The sequence below is a fragment of the Barbatula barbatula genome (genome assembly GCF_947034865.1).
Source record: "Barbatula barbatula genome assembly, chromosome: 6".
Classification (NCBI taxonomy): Eukaryota; Metazoa; Chordata; class Actinopteri; order Cypriniformes; family Nemacheilidae; genus Barbatula; species Barbatula barbatula.
Window position 1 is genome coordinate 21,193,567 of NC_136765.1, and position 21,905 is coordinate 21,215,471.

The window sequence follows — 21,905 nt, forward strand, 5'->3', positions numbered from 1 at the left end:
TTATAATCCCGAAAAAAATGTTTTTCTCAAGATTGATCGGAAAATCTTAAAGGGATTTAGAAAAATGGGAATCCAAATTCTCGTCGCAAATATCATCTTAAAGTTAAGAAGAGATGCCTCAAGAGATGTCTTGAATCTCAAAAGGTAAGATGTTTTGTACATGTATATGGTTGTTTCACATGTGATGTGTATTGTATTGAGCCAAAATCCTAATTTTGACATCAACTTGCCACTGAGGAATTTTTATGTTGATATAATGATGGTCTTGCTTCTATACTTTAGCTATTATTGTTAAAAACGGAGTGCTTTTTATACGAAACGACTCAAAACGGAGAGGGTTGCAATATTATGGTGTTGTTACATACATATAATATTGTAATAATCATTGACGGAGCTTGTCATTTTACTCTTAGGGAAAATTCACACGGAATTCCTGTAATGTTCCTAAACTAAAATCTTACAGTTTGTCTTAATGGCTTTGACTTGTTCACTTTTTAGTTTTCGGTCAATCAACAAAGTCTTAACGCTCGCTTTATACAGTACATGCATTCATGCTTAAAAAATAAGCTTTCCTCCACATCCGCAGAGGGATTTACTTGCACGGCCACACCTATGCACATTTAAATAGAAAGACTTGCGTGGCCGGGCTAAGGATGGGGTCAGAATCGCAGTAGGGGATGGTGAGAGCTGCCATACGGAGGTTAACCCGAGAATGGCCCTTCCTTCCCGATAACAAAAAGAGACTCAATTAACCTTTAGTTAGACAGTGGGCTTCACAAAGTAGGCCAGGTAAATTTGTTATCATCCAAACCCACTCATCCACAGTAACATCCTCCACCCAGCCATCGTTTTCAGTCATTTACTTACTTAATCTGGGCTGTCATTGATACGAATTAGCCTCACCTGTCGCTTTCACTGGTTCATGTCGAGTCCAGTGATAAGATCATTCTACAATATTGTATTTTGTGTCACTGTTCGCTATCATCATCACTTTTCTGTAGCATGCAATATTATCTCTAATCGACACCTAGCCCCTTGTCAAATCCCGTCTCAGCTGAGCAAACGTGCCATCTGAGGTAAGAGAAGAAGTTCTCAACCTCTCTGTCAACCCAGTATAAATAGATCCCAGCATTGCTTTCCCATTTCATGTCCTTCTTGCCTAATGTTCTTTGCAAACTTTTTGTAGTATGAGCTCAGCGATGCCCTTCAGAAGGACGAGTTTTGCGTTTTTGGCTTTTAGAAGTCATTTTCTGACAGTTGTGAAGGGATGTGAGTTTTTATTTCATTTTATTTCACATTTTGGCCATTTATAAAATGATGAGTTCTGTAAACAGTGAAAAGTGTAAATTGTGAAAACTAGTTTACATTTCATATTCTGTGTTGTGTTGTATCAGTCGTGTAGAGCACGAGATGTAATTCTGACGCACAGGGAATCCTCTCAGTTTAGTCTGATGTGGTCTCTCCTTTTACTCATTTGGATCATCTAACCGCAACGTGAGCTCTTTGGCTCGTAGGTGTACCGACGTCCCTTAGAGAAAAGACTGAGCTCATGGGGCACGGATCCATTACAGGAGACCATTAAACAACAGATGGCAGGCAAGTCCCAGGCTAGCAGCAGTCCGTGAGCGTGTGTGCTCGATCATGCAGGGGAATCAGTGCAGTGGAAAGGAGGCGGATCCTTTGGAAGGAGCCACCGCCGCTGCCTCGTTCATAATGACACAACGGCCAGTCGAGCATGTTAATGTGCATCATTTCCTCTAATGATGTGCTGGATGTGCGGCCTCATATGTGCGGTGTTTCAGCAGCCCACAGTTAACTTCTTGCCAGCACAGAAGCACGGGCTGCAGGAGGACGACGACGACGTAAAATACCTGCTGGGTCTGCAGCTGGGACTTAAACACCCTGCCTGTCTTTCTTTTGGTTGTTTCTTTAGCTCTTTTGCTTTTTTGCTCTTTCACTCTTTCGCTCTTTCGTTCTCTGTCTCTTTTTGTGCACTTTCTTTCGCTCTTTCCTTCGTTCTCTCTCTTTGTTTGCTTCTTTCGCTCTTTCTGTCTTTTTTGCTCTTTCCTTGTTTTTTGCGCTTTCTTTTTTTATCTTTTTTTCGTTCTTTCGCCCTCTTTCGCTTTTTCCGTTCGTTCGTTCTCTCTCTCTTTCTTTGTTTCTTTCACTCTTTTGCTCTTCCTTTCTTTTGTTCTCTTTCCCTTTTTTATCTTTCTTTCACTCTTTCTTTCTTTTTTCCTTCCTTCCTTCCCTTTCTTATTTCCTTTCTTCCATTCCTTCCATCCTTCCTTAACATCCTTCCTGTCCATCTATACAGTACAACATTACTTTCATGAGTTCATTCATTTATTTCATTTTTTGTTTATTATTTACATCTTTACACAGATCAATCAGCTGTGGATTTATGGATTCATCTGGAGTTATTAGACTTTTTGAACTTGATAACAATTACATTAGGCATTTAAATAACTTTGATCTTTGCTCCTGGTTTCCTTTTAGAACCAGCTTATTTTGCTAATGTTTCATCCACAAGCACGGATGCTTTAGAACACCCCATGAAGGCACACAGGATGCGGAACCAAATTGGAAAATCAGTTATACTTAGCATGAGGACCTGAAATAAGAGCATGTGGGCTTTTTTGGCATTGAAGTATGGTAGTAAAGGAGCATGTGGGAGGTTGGAGATCTTTGGCGTTGGCGATGCTTTGGATCTTGTAGATATACAGACTCAGCCCTCTCTGCTTCAGTGGTTACCACCCTCGCAGAGTGCAGGCTGTCCCAGAGCTTCCTGTAACCATATGGGCTGTTCCCCACAATCACATGTTACCTACTATCATGTATGCCAACCCTTTGCTCCAACACCAGAACTTTGCTCTCAAGCTTTCTCCCAAAATGAAGCAAAGCACCAAATGATAAGCTATTTTTATCTAGAACCTCACACTTCGATCTCATCTGTAGAGCCTGACAAGGAGATCTGAAATGGTGAAAAATCATGAAATTCATATTATAACCGAACAGGGAAATAAACATACATTATAGTTTTTTAAATGCACTTTGTATGCATTTGCTTTTTCTGTTTGTGTAGACATTATATTACATTTTTTTTAAACCAAATTGCTTGTTTGTGACGTTTGAATGTCGTTTATTCACTTAAAATAAAAGCCGTTTACTTTTTTTTTTTCTCATGTGGCAAGTAGCCGTGTAATAAGCGGCTGCTTGTACATTATCCCTTACATAAAGTGAGCAGCCACTTAAAAATGGGAAAAGGAACGGAAGTGTAGCATTTGTGATGGCATATGTGGTCCTACGGTGTGAATATGGAGCGTGCCGTAGAAATGACTCGACAATCTGTCCACTGATCTCTGAAGTGAAGGTCCAGTGAACTGCTCTGCGGTGCGCTACACCACGCTCTCAAACATGCCTCTCCGAGATGTTTCTTCAGTCTCTGTAAAAACACAAAAACAACACAGTCCGACTTGTAGTTACGTAAGATTGCCTTTATTGGCTGAAGTCGAACATTTTTTGAAGTTATATTTTACAATCTAACTTTGCATTTACCAAACTTTTTGTTGGCTGTCATTTTAAAAACGTAAATGATAAAATACGGTATCCATCACATGAAAGATATGGAAAAAAGAAACTCTTGTTGGTTTCGTAGCACACAACAAAGATGGGAAAATCGTTTTTTTTTCAGGGTGATAAAAATGAATAAAGCAGTGGTGCGTTAGTTCAAAAGCTGATAAATACCCTCTGGGTTTCTCCTCTAGCATGATAAGAGATTAAAATATTACCATAAACACTGCATTATCTCACTCCACAGAGTTTTTCTTCCATACGCCCTGCAGCAGAACGGTATCTCTCCATCTCCTCAGCATGAATATCTGCTCCATTAGCAAGCCATTCATCCACCCAGCGCACTGGCTCTGCTCTGAATAGGACCATAACACTGCTAAAAGTGATTGCATGTCTTTCTTGTAACACTGGTCTGATGCCAAACCAGTCGGCTGTTGAAAGTTGCTTCCCATTACTGTTTCCTTTGCATTAGCCTCAATGGCCGTAATAGTTCCCGCACAAAGGCGATTTAAAGCATTCGTTGATATAAACCACGGTTAAGTAAAATGTTGATGTTTGTTATCGTAATTGCATTTTTTGAGTGTCGCCATACATTTTGTAAAACAGAATGAAACAGAAAATGCCTAAAAGGGCATTCGATTTAGTTTATGTAAATTCTTATTTTTACAATGTTGCACCATTTCAAAGCAGTTTTCAAAAATTTTATTCATTTTGCTTATTTTTTATTGCAGATATGTCAAGTAATATTTTTTATGATATGCTGATATGCAAGGCTGCACCGACAGATCACAAATTTAGTTAAACCTTTCCTGTAATGCATTTGGGCAACGCTTTTATACAAAGCGACATTCAAGGTAAATACTTGTTTTGTTTCCATATTGTGTTTTTCTTCAGAATTTAACCCATTAATTTGCTCGCATGATGAGTGTTAGTTGAATAAGTTTGTTATAATTGTGTCAAAGTTATGTCAATCCGAAACTTTTCCCCAAATGATTTTAAGTTGACATCAACGAAGGCAAAGCGGAAGGCAGGTGATGTGAAAAACGGTCAGCGATGTGCGACTCGCTTCTCGGAGTGAAAAGGGGCTCCAAGAGAACTTGATTTATTTAGTGCTGTGAAAAGATAATATTTAATCTGTAAAGCACTAATCTCTTTTTTAGCTCGACTGCCTCTGATTAGAAGTGTCCCAGCTGTGCCTGCTTCTCTATTCACAGAGCCCGGTCTTGTTTTACAGCATCTCTCACTGTAATTAACTCCCTAAACAATAACAGCATTCTATAGCTCGCCTGTCATTTCCCTGCTTCTTGTGTTCGGGTCGAAGGCATCGTCTCATTTCCCCGCTAAAGGGCTCTGCCTCCTGAAATACTCTGAATTTTTCGCTCTGGGGAGGCGGATTTACTGGCACTGCATTCATATCTGAAGTAGATTGAAAAGATGTTGCGCACTTAACTGCACAAGTGACTGTTAATTACGGCACTTTATCATGTTCTGTCGATGGCTATTTCACTTGTTGCATGCTGATATGCGATCTTTGCATGTTCCCTATATGACATTTAAAACCTATTTTAAGAAAGTGCACCAGTACTTCATTGTATGGGCGTTCAAGATGAGAGTAAAGAAGCTCTTATAGGTTGTTAACCGTCTTTCCGTTGTCGTAGTTGTTTGCCGTGTTACTGCAATGCTAAGGTCCCCCGCATGCTATTTTTATTATATTTCCATATAGAAACAGAAAAGATAAGTGAACCATATTTCCTTTTCACAGCCCCATTATTTCTCACCACCGACTCCATTGATGGAGATTTGTGGTGCCCTGTGAGGGAAGTTTTAATGTCCCACAGAATTGAAAGGGATGCTATAAAGTTGAACTTGGCCTTTCATCTTAAGTTCTGCATCTATTCGGTACACTTTTTGTTTTTTAACACAAAAGAAGACATGTTTAGAAAGGTTTCTATTGATACAATAGAAGTCTGTGCCAATGTTGTTTCATTACCAAGGTTCTTCAAAATATCATCTTTTGCTGAAGAATAAATACTTATACAGGTTTGGAAAGACATAATTTTTTTTTGGAAGATGAGAGGTTGTCCCATCATGCTTCATTACTGTACCACAATTTACAGCTTTACTCATTTCTAACCACGTTTCTCACAAAAGCAACCGTGCTGCGCTTAAACAGATTAGACTAGTTACAAACCAGCATCCACCGGTGCGTATCAGCATTCGACTCTTAAGGATGCAAAAATGATGACAACATGTTTTAATTACACTTCAGAGACGCAGAGGAAATGTGAGCTCGCCATAGTCATTATAATGTCAGCGACGGCGGCAGCATGGAGCACATCATCACAAAGATATTGTTGCCCCTGATTATACATTTCCTCATATGCAATTGTGTAAGAAACCTTTTCATTACTCCTGCCAGCCGTCTTCAAAGTGACAGCAAGCAACACCAGACCAGGCAGCTTTACAGATGAGAAACAAACGAACAAACGGCTATATTGAAACTTTTTGAATTGTAAATGAGGCCGCCATGCCATGCCATACTGTTATATGCTTTGCATATCTGTGCTTTTAAAGGAAGAGTTCCCCCAAAACGCATCTGTCATCGATTTTGACCTTTGAGCTACAGTTTATTTTGAACAGGGTCTTTAAAATAGATTTAATGGGAATTGCATAGGATTTAATGGAAACTATAATGGTGTGTACTGGTATGTGATGATTCTTTTTCTCTTTGAGTATGTGAGAAAACACATTTAGTTTTCAGATGAAAAAATGTGTTTGACGGTCTCGTGTTCTCACTTTTGCTGTATTGCTTTTAGGTAATAGTTGCTCTAATTATCTGTTATTCTGAACGGCGTGCTTTGAAGACCAAGTCCAAGCTACTCAGATCTGTTTCTATTAAAACCTTATGTCCTCCCAGAGATGAGCATGACCAACAGGGGCTCAGTGGTACCCTCATCCACTGTACACAAATGGATAACCCCCATTTTAAACATAAACACGTTTATTTTTGTTTTCATCAGGGAGTACTCAAACAACCCAAGTGCAGTTTGATTGATACTTGGAAGGCACATTAAAAAACATAATTTTTGTTTAAAAAACCGTAGTAGGAAAAATTACAATGGTAGTCAAGTGCCCCAGAACTGTTTTCCTACATTCTTTAAAATATCTTCTTTTGTGTTCAACAGAACTAAGACATTTAAGAACATATTTTTCCCACTTAGTTTGTCAATGGTGGCCAAGAAATGTTTGGTTACAAGAATTCCTCACCGGGGGTAAGTAAATCTAGACAAAATTGTGAACTGTTCCTTTAAGACTTCTGCACCTGTTTTCCTTCTGTTGAACTCCTTTGTGAACAGTGCATCAGATCCAGCTGTGCTTGACCAACATATAAAACTTAAAATGGTCTTAATGAGGAATTGTACATTTTGGCATCATGCTGTCAATAAAAAGTATCAGTAAACCCCAACAACAGCCTCCTAGTGCTGTTCCTACACAGTTGCAAAATAAATAGTGGCCCAAACAATCCCGATTCTACACCGAATCAAATTAGCCCATTGCCCCAGGCCGAGAGATCGGAGTTAATTTGCCGTTTAAACATCCCAGATGAAACATTTGCTTCCTAAACGCTGCTTGTAAAAATGTCAGCGTTCATCACAAGGGCCCCTCAGGCTGCTGAAATGCACTGCCCTCCCAATTGTTTTATGAATCCTAAGACTGATTCTCGCTGCCTATACAGCCTTTTCTTTGGTTTGAATTTCTAAGACATGCTTGAATGTTTTAATCGTTTGCAACCTAATCGTCCCATCGCCATTCTTTCTCAAGACGTTTCCAGTGTAGATATTGTTGTGATAAGTTAATATATGTACAAACTGAACGGACCCCTGGGGAGCGTCACTGGCCCCAGAGCGGGTTACGCGAGCTCCCGAGGGCCTGTGGCACGGGCGTGTGATTGAGAGACCTGTCAGACATTAGGAGCGGTGTCGGAGCCCACAGAGTGATTCACATGCTTGCACGACGGCATGCACGATATGGCAAAAAAATGAGTTACACCTTTCCTTAGGAAGTTTTCGTGTTGGGGTTGGCAAATTAGCACGGAGCGATCAGTCACAATGTGCTGCGTTTTAGTCACAGAAATTGAAACGAGTTCCTCTTTGAAGAATAATAAGACTTTTGGCTCGACCTTAATTTCAAGATGTTTTTTCTTTGTGAGCCGCTGCCGCACAACTAACTGAATGGGATTTAAGAGAAGTAGAGGCGGTTCCAGTCATGATCAGTTGTTGTCTTTTTGTTCAACTGCATATATGGTTTAATTTGACCCCTCCTACGGAAACCTCTTGAAAGTGGCACTTGAAGATGTTCTTCACCAAACCCTTAGACCCACTATGAGAAAAAGATTAAGACGAAGAATAGAATAGAATAAATGAGATGGAGATATTGACAAAGCCAGCAAGACCCTGCATGGAGACTCATTTCCTAGGAGATTCCAGGTTTTGGTGGTTGAGTCACAGCAGGTGAATGTTTTTTGTTAAATACTTAAGAAAAATAAACTTCAGGTAAAACTTAATTCAAGTTGATTCTTTCTTTCATAAAACATGATCATCTTAGACAAGGAAGGCGACGTTCCTTGTCAGTTAAATCTTGATTTGACAATGTTTAGATATACCTGTAGATGCTAGAAAAAAGACAAAAATTAGCATTTCTCTGGCTAGCAGAGTGGCATGGCTAAACCCAAAGACAAGCTTTGCAGATCTTGGGTAAAAGGCTGAATCTGCAGGTCTGCCATCCTGGGAACATTCTCTGATTTCACGACAGTGAATGACACACACGTTTCCAGCTGTCCTGTCTCCAGCAGCGCTCAGCATGGGTGAGAGCTTCTTTGCCTTTGTTGCTTTCCCTATAATTTCACTAAAGTGAGGGCGATAGCGGGCAGAGATTTTAAGAGGTGTGTCGGTCTTTATTTGCAGTTTGCAGGGGAGGAAAAGAAGGTGACACAAGATTTTTTGGGAGGAAAAAACACCCCACCGTGTGCACAAATCGAGTTGACTTTGATTTCGAGTGCATCTTGTTTAACACTTCTCCCTGTTACTTTAAAGATAAAGTGGTGAGGTTAATAGGTTAATTCATTCCCGGACGGTTTAAGCTGAAGTGTCGGTCACTTGAGTACGAAATGCAAGATGCTTGAAGGGCGAGGAATGAATCTTTTACTTAAAAGGGCACATGGGATGGTGCACAGTGACGATCTGAAATGTATTCTTTAGGTCACCGGGGAAAGTGACCCTTAAAAGAGTTTGTTGATTCCAAGAAAAAGGGATGCAATAATAATTTTAGCAAATTTTAGAAATGCACTTCTGAAGTGTGGCTCTCTGTCCGTTTTCCTAACAAAGTTTTTTCACTTCCATCAATAATATGTTGGGTTTCGTATCCTTTTCATCGTTAAATTAAAAAGTTTGGAAACTAATTTGGTTTTCATTCAAACAGCAACTTCTGTTCTTTTTATATTTGAGATGCTGAAATTTTTGTGTTATTAAGATTAGATCGCCATTGTCGGGACTGAAATATACGTCACAATGAAAAGATTTCTTTGAGGAATATTAGGAAGACATGTCTATAAAATGTTAATAGGCTTTGGTGGCAAACTGGATGTATCAGCAGTATATTATAAGACAGTTCTTTGTGCAGATAACACTCTTTACTTGATGCAGTGCACGTTGTCAGTATGTGTCTGTCGCTTGATAAGATTTGCAATAAGAGTCAAATAAGATGAAGCGTTTACAGTTCCGAAAACACACGTTTATTTATTATTATGATTTAGAGGAGGAGTGGCTGATGCTTTAGCAAGTATTCATGCAGAAATCCAATTAATTCAAAGGATTTCCTAAAGTTTTTCTCACATGTGTAGCTGACTGATCTCTTTGGTTGTGCTATTAGTTTAAGCGGGATCGGTGAGTAGTTTATCAAAGCTAAACTTTAAATAAAAAAACTAGAAACTTGTTCCGGTACTGATACTGTTGGCTAAAACGATCATAAATTTGGGATTTAACAAGTTAGGGATTTACGCCAATCCCAAATATTATTAATAATTATCAATAATTTTGTAATACTTTTAATCATTTACGTATTATATATGTATATGTGTATGTATGTATGTTTGTATATATAACGTTCTGATTATACTGTATACAAATATATAATATACAAGTTGTGTATATATGAATAAATGACGCATTAAAGCAACATTATATCTAGCACTTTTTGTAATGTATAGCAATATGGGTAGTTGACAAATAAACCGTACGCGTTGTCCTATGGTGTGTCATAGCAAACATTTTGAAAACGAACTGATAATAACATATACATTTAAATTATTAATATTTATTTTATAATATAAAATAACAATGAAGATAAATTTCTTATGCCAGTTTTTGTCGCCATTTTTGCGGGTCAAATCATAGAACACACATATACATTAATTTGTCAACTACCCATATCTAAATATACAAATACAATGATATGGATATGAATTATCAATTAAATATTATATGAACATTAAATAGGAATGTTTATACTGTATATAAATATACAATAATATACATAAACCTGTTTGTTAAATGTTGTCCTCCGTCAATGTTGTTAAAACCATGCAGTGATAGCAAAATTGTGCGGCTTTTCCTCATTCTGTAATCAGCATGATGCTTTATTTGTTCTTAAGGGCCGCTCACACGGGCATCAGTTTGCTTTCTGCGTGCCCCTATGTGGTGGTCCCGGCTGACTGTGATTACAGTGAGACACAATAATGGCTCCAGCTGCTCAGCAGGAGGTCAGAGGTCGCGCTGAGCTATCAGGCCATCGCAGGCGCCGGCTGATCTGCGCTCCCAGTCATCTGTGGCTTTAGATAAGCCTAGACGGAAAAAAAAGATGACCAAACTCTGATTATCTGATCATTTCTGAAAGGACAAACCGGGTCAGCTGCGTTGAACGTTCCAGCGAAAAACGAAATGACAAAAAACGAGAAGGGGCAACAAAGCAGAACGGGACAAAAGAGCAAATGCCAGACCCGTGCGAAAGTGTTCTCACTGTTCGACAACGGTATTGAAACGCAACCGTGGAGGGAATTATTTCCCTGCGATGCAGTAGGGAACATTGTTGTAGTATGGCATCGCGGTGGGGTGAACATATTGCGTGTGACAAGAGACAGGCTAGTCTAATGACTACACCTCTCTAGGGATTCCTCCTTGACCTCTGCTGTTGCTAATTGCTTCCATTATTCTTGTCCCACTGAGTTAAGAATGGAGCTTGGGGTGGGAGGGGCTTAGCTAAGCCCGGTCCCTTTTTGGCTTGATTGACAGATGAGAGAAATATGACTCGGCATGGAGCTTGTGGTACAGCTTCTGTTCAAGTCTTCAAGTCTATTTTGAGAAATGTCTCGTTTTTTGTCTATACAATCAAAGTCAATAGGGGCGAATGTTGTTCGGTTACCAACATTCTTCGAAGTACCTTGTTTGTGTTCTGCAGATAAAGAAAGTCATACAGGTTTGACATCGGGTGAAATAAGGTGAGACCTGAAATTCATACAAGAATAACATGCAGTTTGGTTTATTCATTTGTGCATTTATATTTAAAGTGTTGTGTGAAACCACACCGGCCAAGATAATTCTGTTAAATCATTTCTGTCGGTTGTTGCCAGGAAATAACCTCAAAATATTACTTCTGACCTATCAAAATCTTCCAGTATTCCAGCCATGTAATAAGAGATGGCTCAACACAATCGAGACATTTGTGCATATATTAAGAACACTTAAAAATGTTTTCATATCTTTCTAAAAGTCTAAATATTGTAAATATCTGCACGTCAACAGTGTAATGACAGGTTTCGCAGTAACACGGTTGCGTAACCTGCATGGTGGTAAGTGTTGGTCTTGTGGGAAGTTGCCTCAGGTGTGCTAGAAGGTCCCTGTGAGCAGCAAGCTATACATTAGCCTAATCGGACAGGATGCCCGTGTATGTCAGAGACTGAGTCCATCTCTGATGTAAAACCACCGTGTTGAGTGTGGACAGACGACAGCAGCCCTGTCCACCTACTGACTAATAGTCAGTTGATAACTGTACGAAACCCTGTAGTGTATAATCTAATGGACATACAGTTTAGTCGCAGCTCTTACTCTATTTATTTCAGCTGTGTATTTGTTTGCCGCCCAAGACTGCTGCGTCAGACTGCCAAAATACTATAAGACCATCTATATTTGATTAATTACAATAAGCTGCATTTTAAGAATGATATTGTCCTACAGGGGAATTCCTAAAGGCATTGACATGCATGTGGTGAGATATACAGTATATATATATATATATAGTATTTATAGTCTTCTTGAGAAACTCTGGCCAGACCTTTATACCTGAATCATATCCCAGAGCAGCTCTATTTTTATCCTGTTGTCAGACTAAAACAGTTTGACATTCAGCGAAGCAGATCTTTGTATGCGATGTTTACAGAACCCCATCCCTGCTCGCGGTCTGTGACATACCTGTTTCCCTCAGCGTGTTCCAGACATCAGCAAGCTGGACCACGGCCCACCGGTTACAGGTGAATTTTCTGGGTGGATGCATAAGGTGAGAAATGTCTGTTTCTCAATGGGAGTTCACCTGAGATGGCAAAAGCTGGCATCAAGCCGCTGTCGTAGGTGGTTCCGCTGGCCGACCCCGTGCCACTCAGCTGACTCAGATGGCAGAAGTCCAGCCTTCTTACCTATAAAATCCAACAAATGACTCATTGGACACTTCAGAGCTGGTAACTCTGTTTTTGTCTGAGTCAAATCTTTATTTCCAGGTGTAAATTAGCTTTTAAAACTCTGCTGGTCAAAATAGTATCTCTAAAGGGTGAAGTGCCATTTTTCAACAGAAATATGTTATTTGTGTCCCTCAAGAACCTTCACATTGTCTCTATAGATTCCAGATTTCATTTGAACATACTTTCATATATACACACACGACACCTCATGTTTCTGACAATACTTGCTTGTCATTGTTAGCAAGCTAGATTTCAGCTTGCCCCAGATGAGATGAATGGTCTGGCGTTTCATAGACGAAACGGGGGATGAGCAGTCAAGCAGTTAAAGATCATTCTCTTAATTAATATTGAAGACAAACTTTCCCCGCACAGATGGTGACCGCTTTGCACCGTGATGATAAGAATGGAACGCTGTTGGAACCTACAGGTTTTGAATGCACAAGGCTGTTTTTTTAAGGCTGTGTTTATTTATTTATCATAGCTATAGATGAACTTTAAGGCTTTTAAGCAATTATTCGTATTTGTTTTTATTTTCTGTATTTGGCTGTGTCAAAAAAAAAATTTCTAGTATCTGTACTTTATGAAAAAAATATCAATAAATTTTAACTATTCATAAACAATTTAGTTTGTGTGTTTTACATTACATTACAAATATACTTTGTTTTTTTTAACTCGGGTTGAAATTTTTAGTAACATTTTAATGTATACTTGAGTATAAAATGTACAAATTTGGCATGTATTTATCAAATGTATTGAAGGAAGTTTCAGTTAAATTTTTTAAAAGTAAAAACACTGATAAAATACAGATATTTTAAAATGTATTTCCCATCTCCGTTTGAGTCTAAACTCATACATACAGTAAATTATAACATTAGTGTTTAGAAGTCATACAAATATTGAATCAATGTGCATTACATTTAAGACCATTCTGTCAATACTTCAATAAAGAATGACATTCTTTGTTGAACTCCACACAGTTATGTACTGTAACTGGAACATGCTTGTTGCCTTAGTTTTGACAACATTTTTTATATATAGCATATAGGTTTGTGTGGGGTGCGTGCCTAAAAAGTTGTTTAGGTAAGTAACTACCACACCTAGATATACTAAAAGTATACATACTATTTTGGTGTCATTGTTGAGAACGATGGGTTAAATTCAGCTGACCTTCACCCACCACTTTCACTACTTTCATTGAGTTTGGTTACCAGGTGACGTTAATGTTGTAAGAAGCTTTGATTTGTCAGCACTCAAGGTTGAATTGTCCACTCTTGCTTTTCTTTAATCGCACCATTTTTCCTGTTAGTCTCTTCAGGAGCATTGAAACACATTGGCAATATGCCATTGTGGAGCAGAACAGCTTGATATTCGTTTCGAGTTATTTATTTATGGTTTACTCCACTTGTGCACACACAAAACGGAAGATTTGTCACTTACTTTTTGGCATCCCTTTCACTGCCCCTGTTGTTTCAGTCTTGAATATTCATTGCAGTTGGCATGGCAGGCAAAAAGTGGCATACGGATCAGTCATGCTATTTTTCACCAGCAGCGTTTACAACATGCCCTGCTTACACCATGCTCAACATCATCTCTCCTGCTGTTAGAACTGAACTGGCAATAAATGATTTCTTTCTTGTTGAGTGTCGTCTTTCTGTGTAGAGAATATGCTCCTGCGTAATAAATGACTGTCACTGTTTTTTGGCAGAAATTGTTGTAAAGAGATATATTTAGACTGTCTTTTAATGCCTCTGTCGTCTGTTCTTATATTAACCAAACAGAACAGAACATTTTATTTTTTTGTGAAAATTTTAGTTTTTAGTGAAAGGCATATCCATCAAATAAAAAACAATTTTAGTTTGGATTTGAACATTGTGTCAACTTTCAAGTGCTCAACTTGTGTTTATAGATTGTTGCTTGCGGATTTGTTACCAGCATAGATGGTTTGCTACCACATCTTTAAATTCAATACAATATACTGTACATACACATCAATAAGATATTTCAGCTGTTAATTTCCCTCTGTGGGTGCAATATCTATAAAATGACGTTGAGAAATATTTATCCAATATTCATCATCCCAAGGACTGGAGAAGTCTGCGAGAACCACTACAGCAAGTTATTTGACTATTTGTATACTTCCAAATCAACTTTTGTGTTCTGCACAATAAATTCATGCAGTTTTAAAATAACAAGAGTTATTTGATGACATCATTTTTATTTTGGGTGAACTGTCCCTTTCAAGAAGCACCTGATGCTGCATTTCACCATTTATTCAGGGATTTCCTAACCTTTAAACAAAACTTCCTCCACAGCTCGGTGAGCTTTTCATCCGGTTTGAAGAGAAGCCCCAGGGGGCCGCCTCCCTCGCTCAGGTCCACAGAGCGGTACTTCCGGACGGCAGAACAGTTGCAGTGAAGGTGCAGCATCCCAAGGTCCAGCAGCAAAGCTCCAAGGACATCATCGTGATGGAGGTAATTACTGGGGGAGCGGAGTTGCCGATGCCCGGCTTCTGATGGCTAATTCACACGCTTTATCAATGTCACGCGCCCATGTGTAACTCCATACATCTGAGGGCCTATTCACCCCCCATTAGAGCTTAAAAATAGAATCCATCATTCAACCTACAGTTTTATTCATTTTGTTTTATTGTAAATATCTGTTTGTCTGCTCGGCTACGAGTTCAACTGTATCAAAAATAATTGCTTTATTACACCAGGAGGAGTTGATGGTTTAGAGGTCTGAGCTTTAATGTCTTGCACATCTGTATATTTTAGTTCCTCGTGCAGATCGTCCATTGGTTGTTTCCAGACTTTGCTTTTATGTGGCTGGTGGAGGAGGCGAAGAAGAACATGCCTCTGGAGCTGGACTTCCTCAAGGAGGGCCGAAATGCTGAGAAACTAGCAGATATGTTGAAGCAGTTCGACTTTTTGAAGGTTTGTGGAAGAGATGTGGATACGTTGCTGTGAGAAAGGATGTGAATGATCTTCAGGACAAGATTCTTTAGAGCAATGTATCATACAGTAGGAAATACTGTGTGTTTTAGTCAGCACTGAGATTCTGTCAAATTCATGTTAAGGGGCTGGTTGACCCACTTCTTTCATATTTTACTTTATGTTGACCCGAAGCCACTTGACCTTTGTTGAATACGAAAGGACAACCTTTGTCTTATGCTTTTAGAACCATTTAAAAGCTTACTGGAGTAGTTCACCTTCAAAATGAAAACTCTGTTATCATTTACACGCCTTCTTGTCATTTCAAACCTGTATGAAACCTTCCTTTCTTCTGCAGAACACAAAATATGATGTTGGTAACAATTCGCGCAGCTCCTATTCACTTCTATTGTAACCAATGCCAGTGAACGGGGGGCTGTTAACAACCTTCTTCAAAAATATCTTCTTTTGTGTCCTTAGTAAGACATACAGGTTTGAAATGACAAGTGGGTGAATAAAAGATGACATTTCATTTCGAAGGTGAACTACTCCTTTAAGTGATGTCATCCCAAACCGGTATGACTTTCTACTGCATAACACAAAAGAAGATATTTTGGTATCTGAAAAGTGGTAACCGACTTCTATTTTACGGACACAAAACCACTGAGATATTCCTAAAAATATCTTCTTTGTGTTCAACAAAAAATAGGTTTTGAAAGATATGAGGGAAAATAAATTGTAAAAAATAATTGACAGAATTTTTATTGTTCAGTGAACTTTATCTTTAAGGCTCACCAAGAACGATAACAAACTGTTAAAATAAACATTATATTTCAGTTAGCACTTTATTGTAATTTGAGGATGATGTCTGTTTTCAAGTATTGGGAAGTGTACAGAGTTACTACAAATTCCATTAAAGTCTGATTTTACCCGCATAGAAAACTAGTTTTCGTCTGTAAAGCACTTGTATACACGATCCAGACTCAACGCCACAGCATACCCACATATTTCTTCCCGCAAGAAGACTTTTCTAGGTAAATAATCTGTCATAACAACTGCCAAACGCTGCCCGACAAGTCCTCTTTTCATTTTTAATGAATAACAAAGAGACCCGGCTGGCCCTGCAGGGTAATGAGAATTGCCTGGGTTTACACCCACAGATTTGTGCTTCTATTGCAAACTATTAGCTCTGTCAAAACATTTGACAGTGGAGCGCAAGCCGCCATGTCAGGAATAAATCCCCGCTTTCCACGCCAGCTTCTCGCCCTGTAAAACAAGCGTGATTATACAGGGGCGCCGTGACAGAGTCACAGGCGGTTCAGAGCGCGTGACTGTTCCGTGAGGCAGACGCGCTGCTGAAAAATGGCTCTGTTTACATGGTGAAACAGAGATTTTTTATCATTGACGTTCGTGTGATAAACAGCGGAAATTTAGTAGGCTGAAAGGGTGTAGCTGGAGGTTGCGGCAACAGCCGGTTCTGGGTTTCGAGTTGAGAATCCGTGAATCCAACCCATGATGTGAAAAAGTTGAAATTAGTTAGATAAGTTGCTGCACTTGATAAGCAGGGATGTTGAGGAACAGGAATCTGTGCGGCGGAGGAGGAAGGTCATCTGATTCCTCAAAAAGATGCTTTCCACTGTCACAGACCGCTGCCCAGGTCCCACAGCTTTATGAGCGGATTAGAGCTAATTCTGAGCATTATCCCTTATATACAATCCTATTGCTGTAACCCATCTTCTCTATGTCACTCACAGGAAGTGCAGATAGTGACTCTCATCAGGGCAGAACGATCAATCCCGATATGGCTGGTACAGTAATGCTGCTCGCTCACGGTGCACAGTCTATAATCGGTTTTAGCATTCTGGGCCTGTTCTTTGTTAAAGGGGCAGTTCACCCAAAAATAAAAATGAGTGAACTGTTCCTTTAAGCAATGGTGCTTGGTAAAAGTGCTGCTGAATAAAAAACCATCCCATGGCCAGTTTTCCAATTTTTAACAATCCTTTCAGTTTCAGAACAAAAACTTTAGCCCTGCCCTATATGTTATTCCTGACGTTTCGCAGTGAGATACGTCAATTCAATTACATTTTATTTATATAGTGCTTTTCACAATGTGCATTGTTCCAAAGCAGCTTTACAGAAGAAAAAATTAAAAACACGGAAAAGGTCAAACACCGCACAGTGCATGGTGTTTACAGGATATCTAATAAAATACGTCACAGTTTGCACGAAAACTACATTGTTTCATGCCAACTTTAAATAGTTTTTAAATGCTTTTTCACTATTATTTATAATAGTGTTTTATGTGTTTAAATCAGATTGATAACAGGGTTGATCGAATGTTGCTGAAGTAAAAACTATAAATCAATGATTTGTTTAAATAAAATGGACTATCGAGTGCTCATGATTTTAATATATTTTTTTTTTCTGCAGATCCCAAAGATTCACTGGGAACTTTCCACCAAGCGCATTCTTACCATGGACTTTGCTGAGGGCGGTCAGGTCAACGATCGAGAATACATGAGAACACATAGCATCAATGTCAATGAGGTAAGATAACGCCCCTTATCTCTATATAGCCTACCTCAAAAATCCTCTCAATTCTTCAGAAGCTGATTTGGCGATCTTGAACTGGCCTCCAGCCTGGTTTAACCAGGATTCAGTGGAGTTTAGGGAATATATGAGCTGGATGGTTAAGGAGGCCAGCTTGACCAGCCTAAAGTAAACATTTTCAGGAGATAACCACTCAGAAGTGCTACTTAAAGGATAGTAGACCACACACGTCACCACTCCGCCGCTCGAGTTCGCTTAATGAGTAATTTCACTTTGCTGATGTTAATTTCACCGTGGAAAAGTGTTCGAGAATGTTAATGAAGCAGTCACGTTCAACACGCCGTTTAATGCCGGGGGTTCTGCAAGCATTTGAAGACGTTTCTCTTTGCCCTGCTCCAAAAGGCTCTGACACCAGCGAAATGGAGGCTGCTTGGTTTGATGAATTATGCCTCTCAAATTTCATTTCATTTTTCTAGCCCTTAGCAGATGAGCACTAAATTAAATCCGACTCTTTTTCATATTTATGTCGTTGACTGTTTTTCCGTCGCAGCTGCAATTTATTGTACTCCGCCGCTTTTGTCATCACGAGGACTCGCCGGCGGATCGAGGTTCTTTTTAATTTCCCACTTTCGTTAAGGTGAATCTGGGTTTTTACACAATGTCTTCAGTAAGAGGTGTTGGTGAAAATCCAGCACAATAAAGGGAAGGCTCTGCCGAGTTAGCTAATCTGTAGTTATGCGGGGCCAGGGGAGGGGATAGTGACAGATAAAGCGAGGTAGACAGCGCCGAGGAGATGCGAGGTGAGACGGCTCTCGTGGGGCCCTGAGAGTCACAGAGAAACAGATGCTAATAGTCTCTTGATCGATAAGGATATTTTACGTCAACGTTTTGACTGCAATATCATTTTCTGTTTTATGATAGGATAGTTATCTTTTGTTGGGCGGCTGGAAAAGAAGTACGAAATTCACAGTAATTGTGGATGTAATAATATAGCTAGCGATTCTTTTTTTTTTGCAAAAAATGAAATTCGGTAACACTTTACACTAAGATTTTATTTATTACAGTTAGTAAATGGATTAGTTAACATTTACATTTATGCATTTGGCAGACGCTTTTATCCAAAGCGACGTACATTGCATTGTACTATACATTTTTGTCTGACTATGTACAATCCCCTTGAATCGAACCCATGACCTTGGTGTTTCTAGCTCCATGTTCTAACCACTGAGCTACATGAAAGCTAACAATAAACTAACTCTGAACATGATCTAACAATGAACAATACTTTTACAGTATTTATTAAGCTTAGTTAACATTAATTTCAGCATTTACAAAAAAATGATTGAAATCCAACAGTGTAATTGTTAACATTAGTTAATGCACCATGAACTAACATGAATAATTGTATAGACATTAACTAGCATAAACAAAGATTAATAAATGCTGAAAACTGATTATTGTTAGTTCATGTTAGTTAGTTAGTTAGTTAGTTAATGCATATACTAATGTTAACAAATGCAACCTTATTGTAATGTGTTACCTGAAATTCTTGCTTGTCTTCCCGTACGAATGTATCAACATTTCTATATCAAGATACAAATACTCCACATAAAAATAAGACATTGAAAAAAAGACATTACAGGGATGGTTCAAACAAAAATGAAAATTCATTCATAATTTACTCCCACTCAAGTTGTTCCAAACCTGTATACATTACTTTGTTTTCCGTTGAACACGAATAATGATATTTGGGAAAATATTAGCAATTTTGAGTAAATGGTTGTCAAAGGTGCTGTCTGCTTTCCTTAATTCTTCCAAATATTGAATTTTGTGTTCAACGGAACAAAAAAACATACAATATTTGGTTCTACTATGGTATTGCATGATGTCCAAGAACTAAAAATTTCTAACATTCTTCCAAAATCTTCTTTTGTGTTCAACAGAACAAATAATTTATATAAGTTTGGAACAACTTGAGGGTGAGTCAATGTTGACAGAATTTTCATTTTGAGTCTAGTTTTTCCCAAAAATACGTGAGTATTAATTAAATAAGAAAAGTAATATCCTGTTTAACTAAACTGTACATATGATATTGCACATACCGTATATTGTTTTCACTTGCATCACTGCAGGGTGATGATATGAAGACACAGCGAGAGCGTTAAAAAGCGAAAGGGAGACTCCTCGGGCCGCTGTCTTTTGTTAAATGACTAAATGGGATCATTTTAGCGCCTGCATTGTTTGTTCCTCTCTGTCATTCGATTTCCTCCAACCTGTTTTGTTTGACGGAATTAATATGTGTGTTTGTTTTCCAACGCTTGCCAAAGCTTTAAACGGCAACCTTTCCTTATCGTGGTACGCCCAGGCATCAGTGAGCCTGGCAGACGGGTAAACATGGCCTGAAACTGGTCTCATAAGCCAGCGAGCCGTGCTTAAAGGGCACCGCGCACCTTTGAAAGTCGGAGGAGCGATCGGTCGCAGAGTGGATGGGCACATCAAGCATTTATCACACCCTCTCACTCTCCCACGCACACGCAGGTACACACGAGTGCACATGGCATTTATTTCCCTTTACGCCGTGTCGCACACAGCCAACGCTCGGATTTCTTCTGCCAGAGCGTTTTTCTTTAAACCGTCTTTTCTGGAGATAGCAGGCTGGGTTATGGGCGGTGCTGATTAACTGATGTTTTCTGGTGCGGCCTGGCAAATGAGGACGGCTTTTAAAAGAGAAATTTTATGCATAGGCCTGGAAATGCAATCAAAGGGCTCGGTTCATCAGACTCATTTGGAGTGTAGCAATTTAGCGAACGCTTCCTCTTATATTTTCCGCCTCTCGTTTTAATGCCGCAGAGCGCGAGGCTGTTTGCGTGCGCGACCGAGCACTTTTAAGAGGGTTTTAGAGGTTCGGGGAACGCAAGTGATCGTGGTATTAGCGAGCGTGCCACGTGGCCACTCAATGGGGTTTTGCTGAAGAGACGCTCTTCATTGGAACAGGTTGAAAAGGCAGCGAAGCCCGCTTGCTTATTTTGAAATAGCAGAGCTGTGGGTGGTTAGCAAAGCCTGTGGGGAAGTGCTGGGGGCTGCTGGGAGGAAATGAGTCTGCTCTCTGGAAGGGCCTTTGAGCTGCGGGACCAAAAGACTATAGAGAGCGCATATTTTTCTGCCTTAAAGCGTACAAACAGTCACTGTTATGCATGGAAAGCAAGCGTGGCACTTTATGCTAAAAGAAGTGGAAAAATACATTAAATGCCATGTTACAGATGTTTCTTCAAACAGTACATAAAGTTCATTGGTTACTTGATCTTTAAATGTATTTGTAAACTAAATTGCAGATTATTATTAAGCTAACGTCATCGTTTTTTAAAGGGATGCTATATGTTTTCCAAATGTGTGTTTATCAACCCATTTAAACAACAAACTGCACTCATACTCATTTTATAAGCTCTATTAAATTTCAGCTTGTTGGTAGGAAATCCTGGCAAATAGGAAAAGAGCCTTTGGGAAATTAGCTCTGTGAAATTCCAATCAGTGTTAGATTTCATACTGTCATTGGATTTTGTGACTCCCAAAGCATATGCTGATCACTGTTGTTAGAATGAGAAATTCTCTTATTGACCAGTGATTTGTTTTTGTGGTTTTTTTATGATGAATGAATATATATATATATATATATATATATATATATATATATATATATGTAGCGGATTTTAGCGGCTGACGCAAAATCCTGTTATTTTCTAAATTATGATTATGAACCATTATTGTTTCCTCAATATGATGTCACTTTAACCAATGAAATTATTTTGTTGTAGTGTGTACCATAGTCTCTCATCGTTTGTAGTGACATCAAAGTAAATGACATGGTTAAAAATTGTATTTGCTTTTATGTCCTAGCATGTCCAGTTTACAGTAAAAAGGTCTGTCACTTCTTCTTAATCTGTCAATCATGACTAATATGGCACATTGCTTTCGCTCTCACTCACTCACTCGCTCACTCACTCGCTCGCTCACTCACTCACTCACTCACTCACTCTCTCGCTCGCTCACTCACTCACTCACTCACTCAC

At 39.0% G+C, this 21,905-nt stretch overlaps 1 protein-coding gene across 1 annotated transcript in view; it reads left to right on the plus strand.

The window, feature by feature from the left end:
- The window catches only part of adck1 (aarF domain containing kinase 1), an 84,666-nt gene that overhangs the window by 30,488 nt on the left and 32,273 nt on the right, over positions 1–21,905 (plus strand). The window contains exons 5-7 of the mRNA XM_079457909.1: positions 14,671–14,829; positions 15,133–15,291; positions 17,719–17,835. Coding sequence (XP_079314035.1) covers positions 14,671–14,829; positions 15,133–15,291; positions 17,719–17,835 — 435 coding nt within the window. The remainder of the gene's footprint in view (positions 1–14,670; positions 14,830–15,132; positions 15,292–17,718; positions 17,836–21,905) is intronic.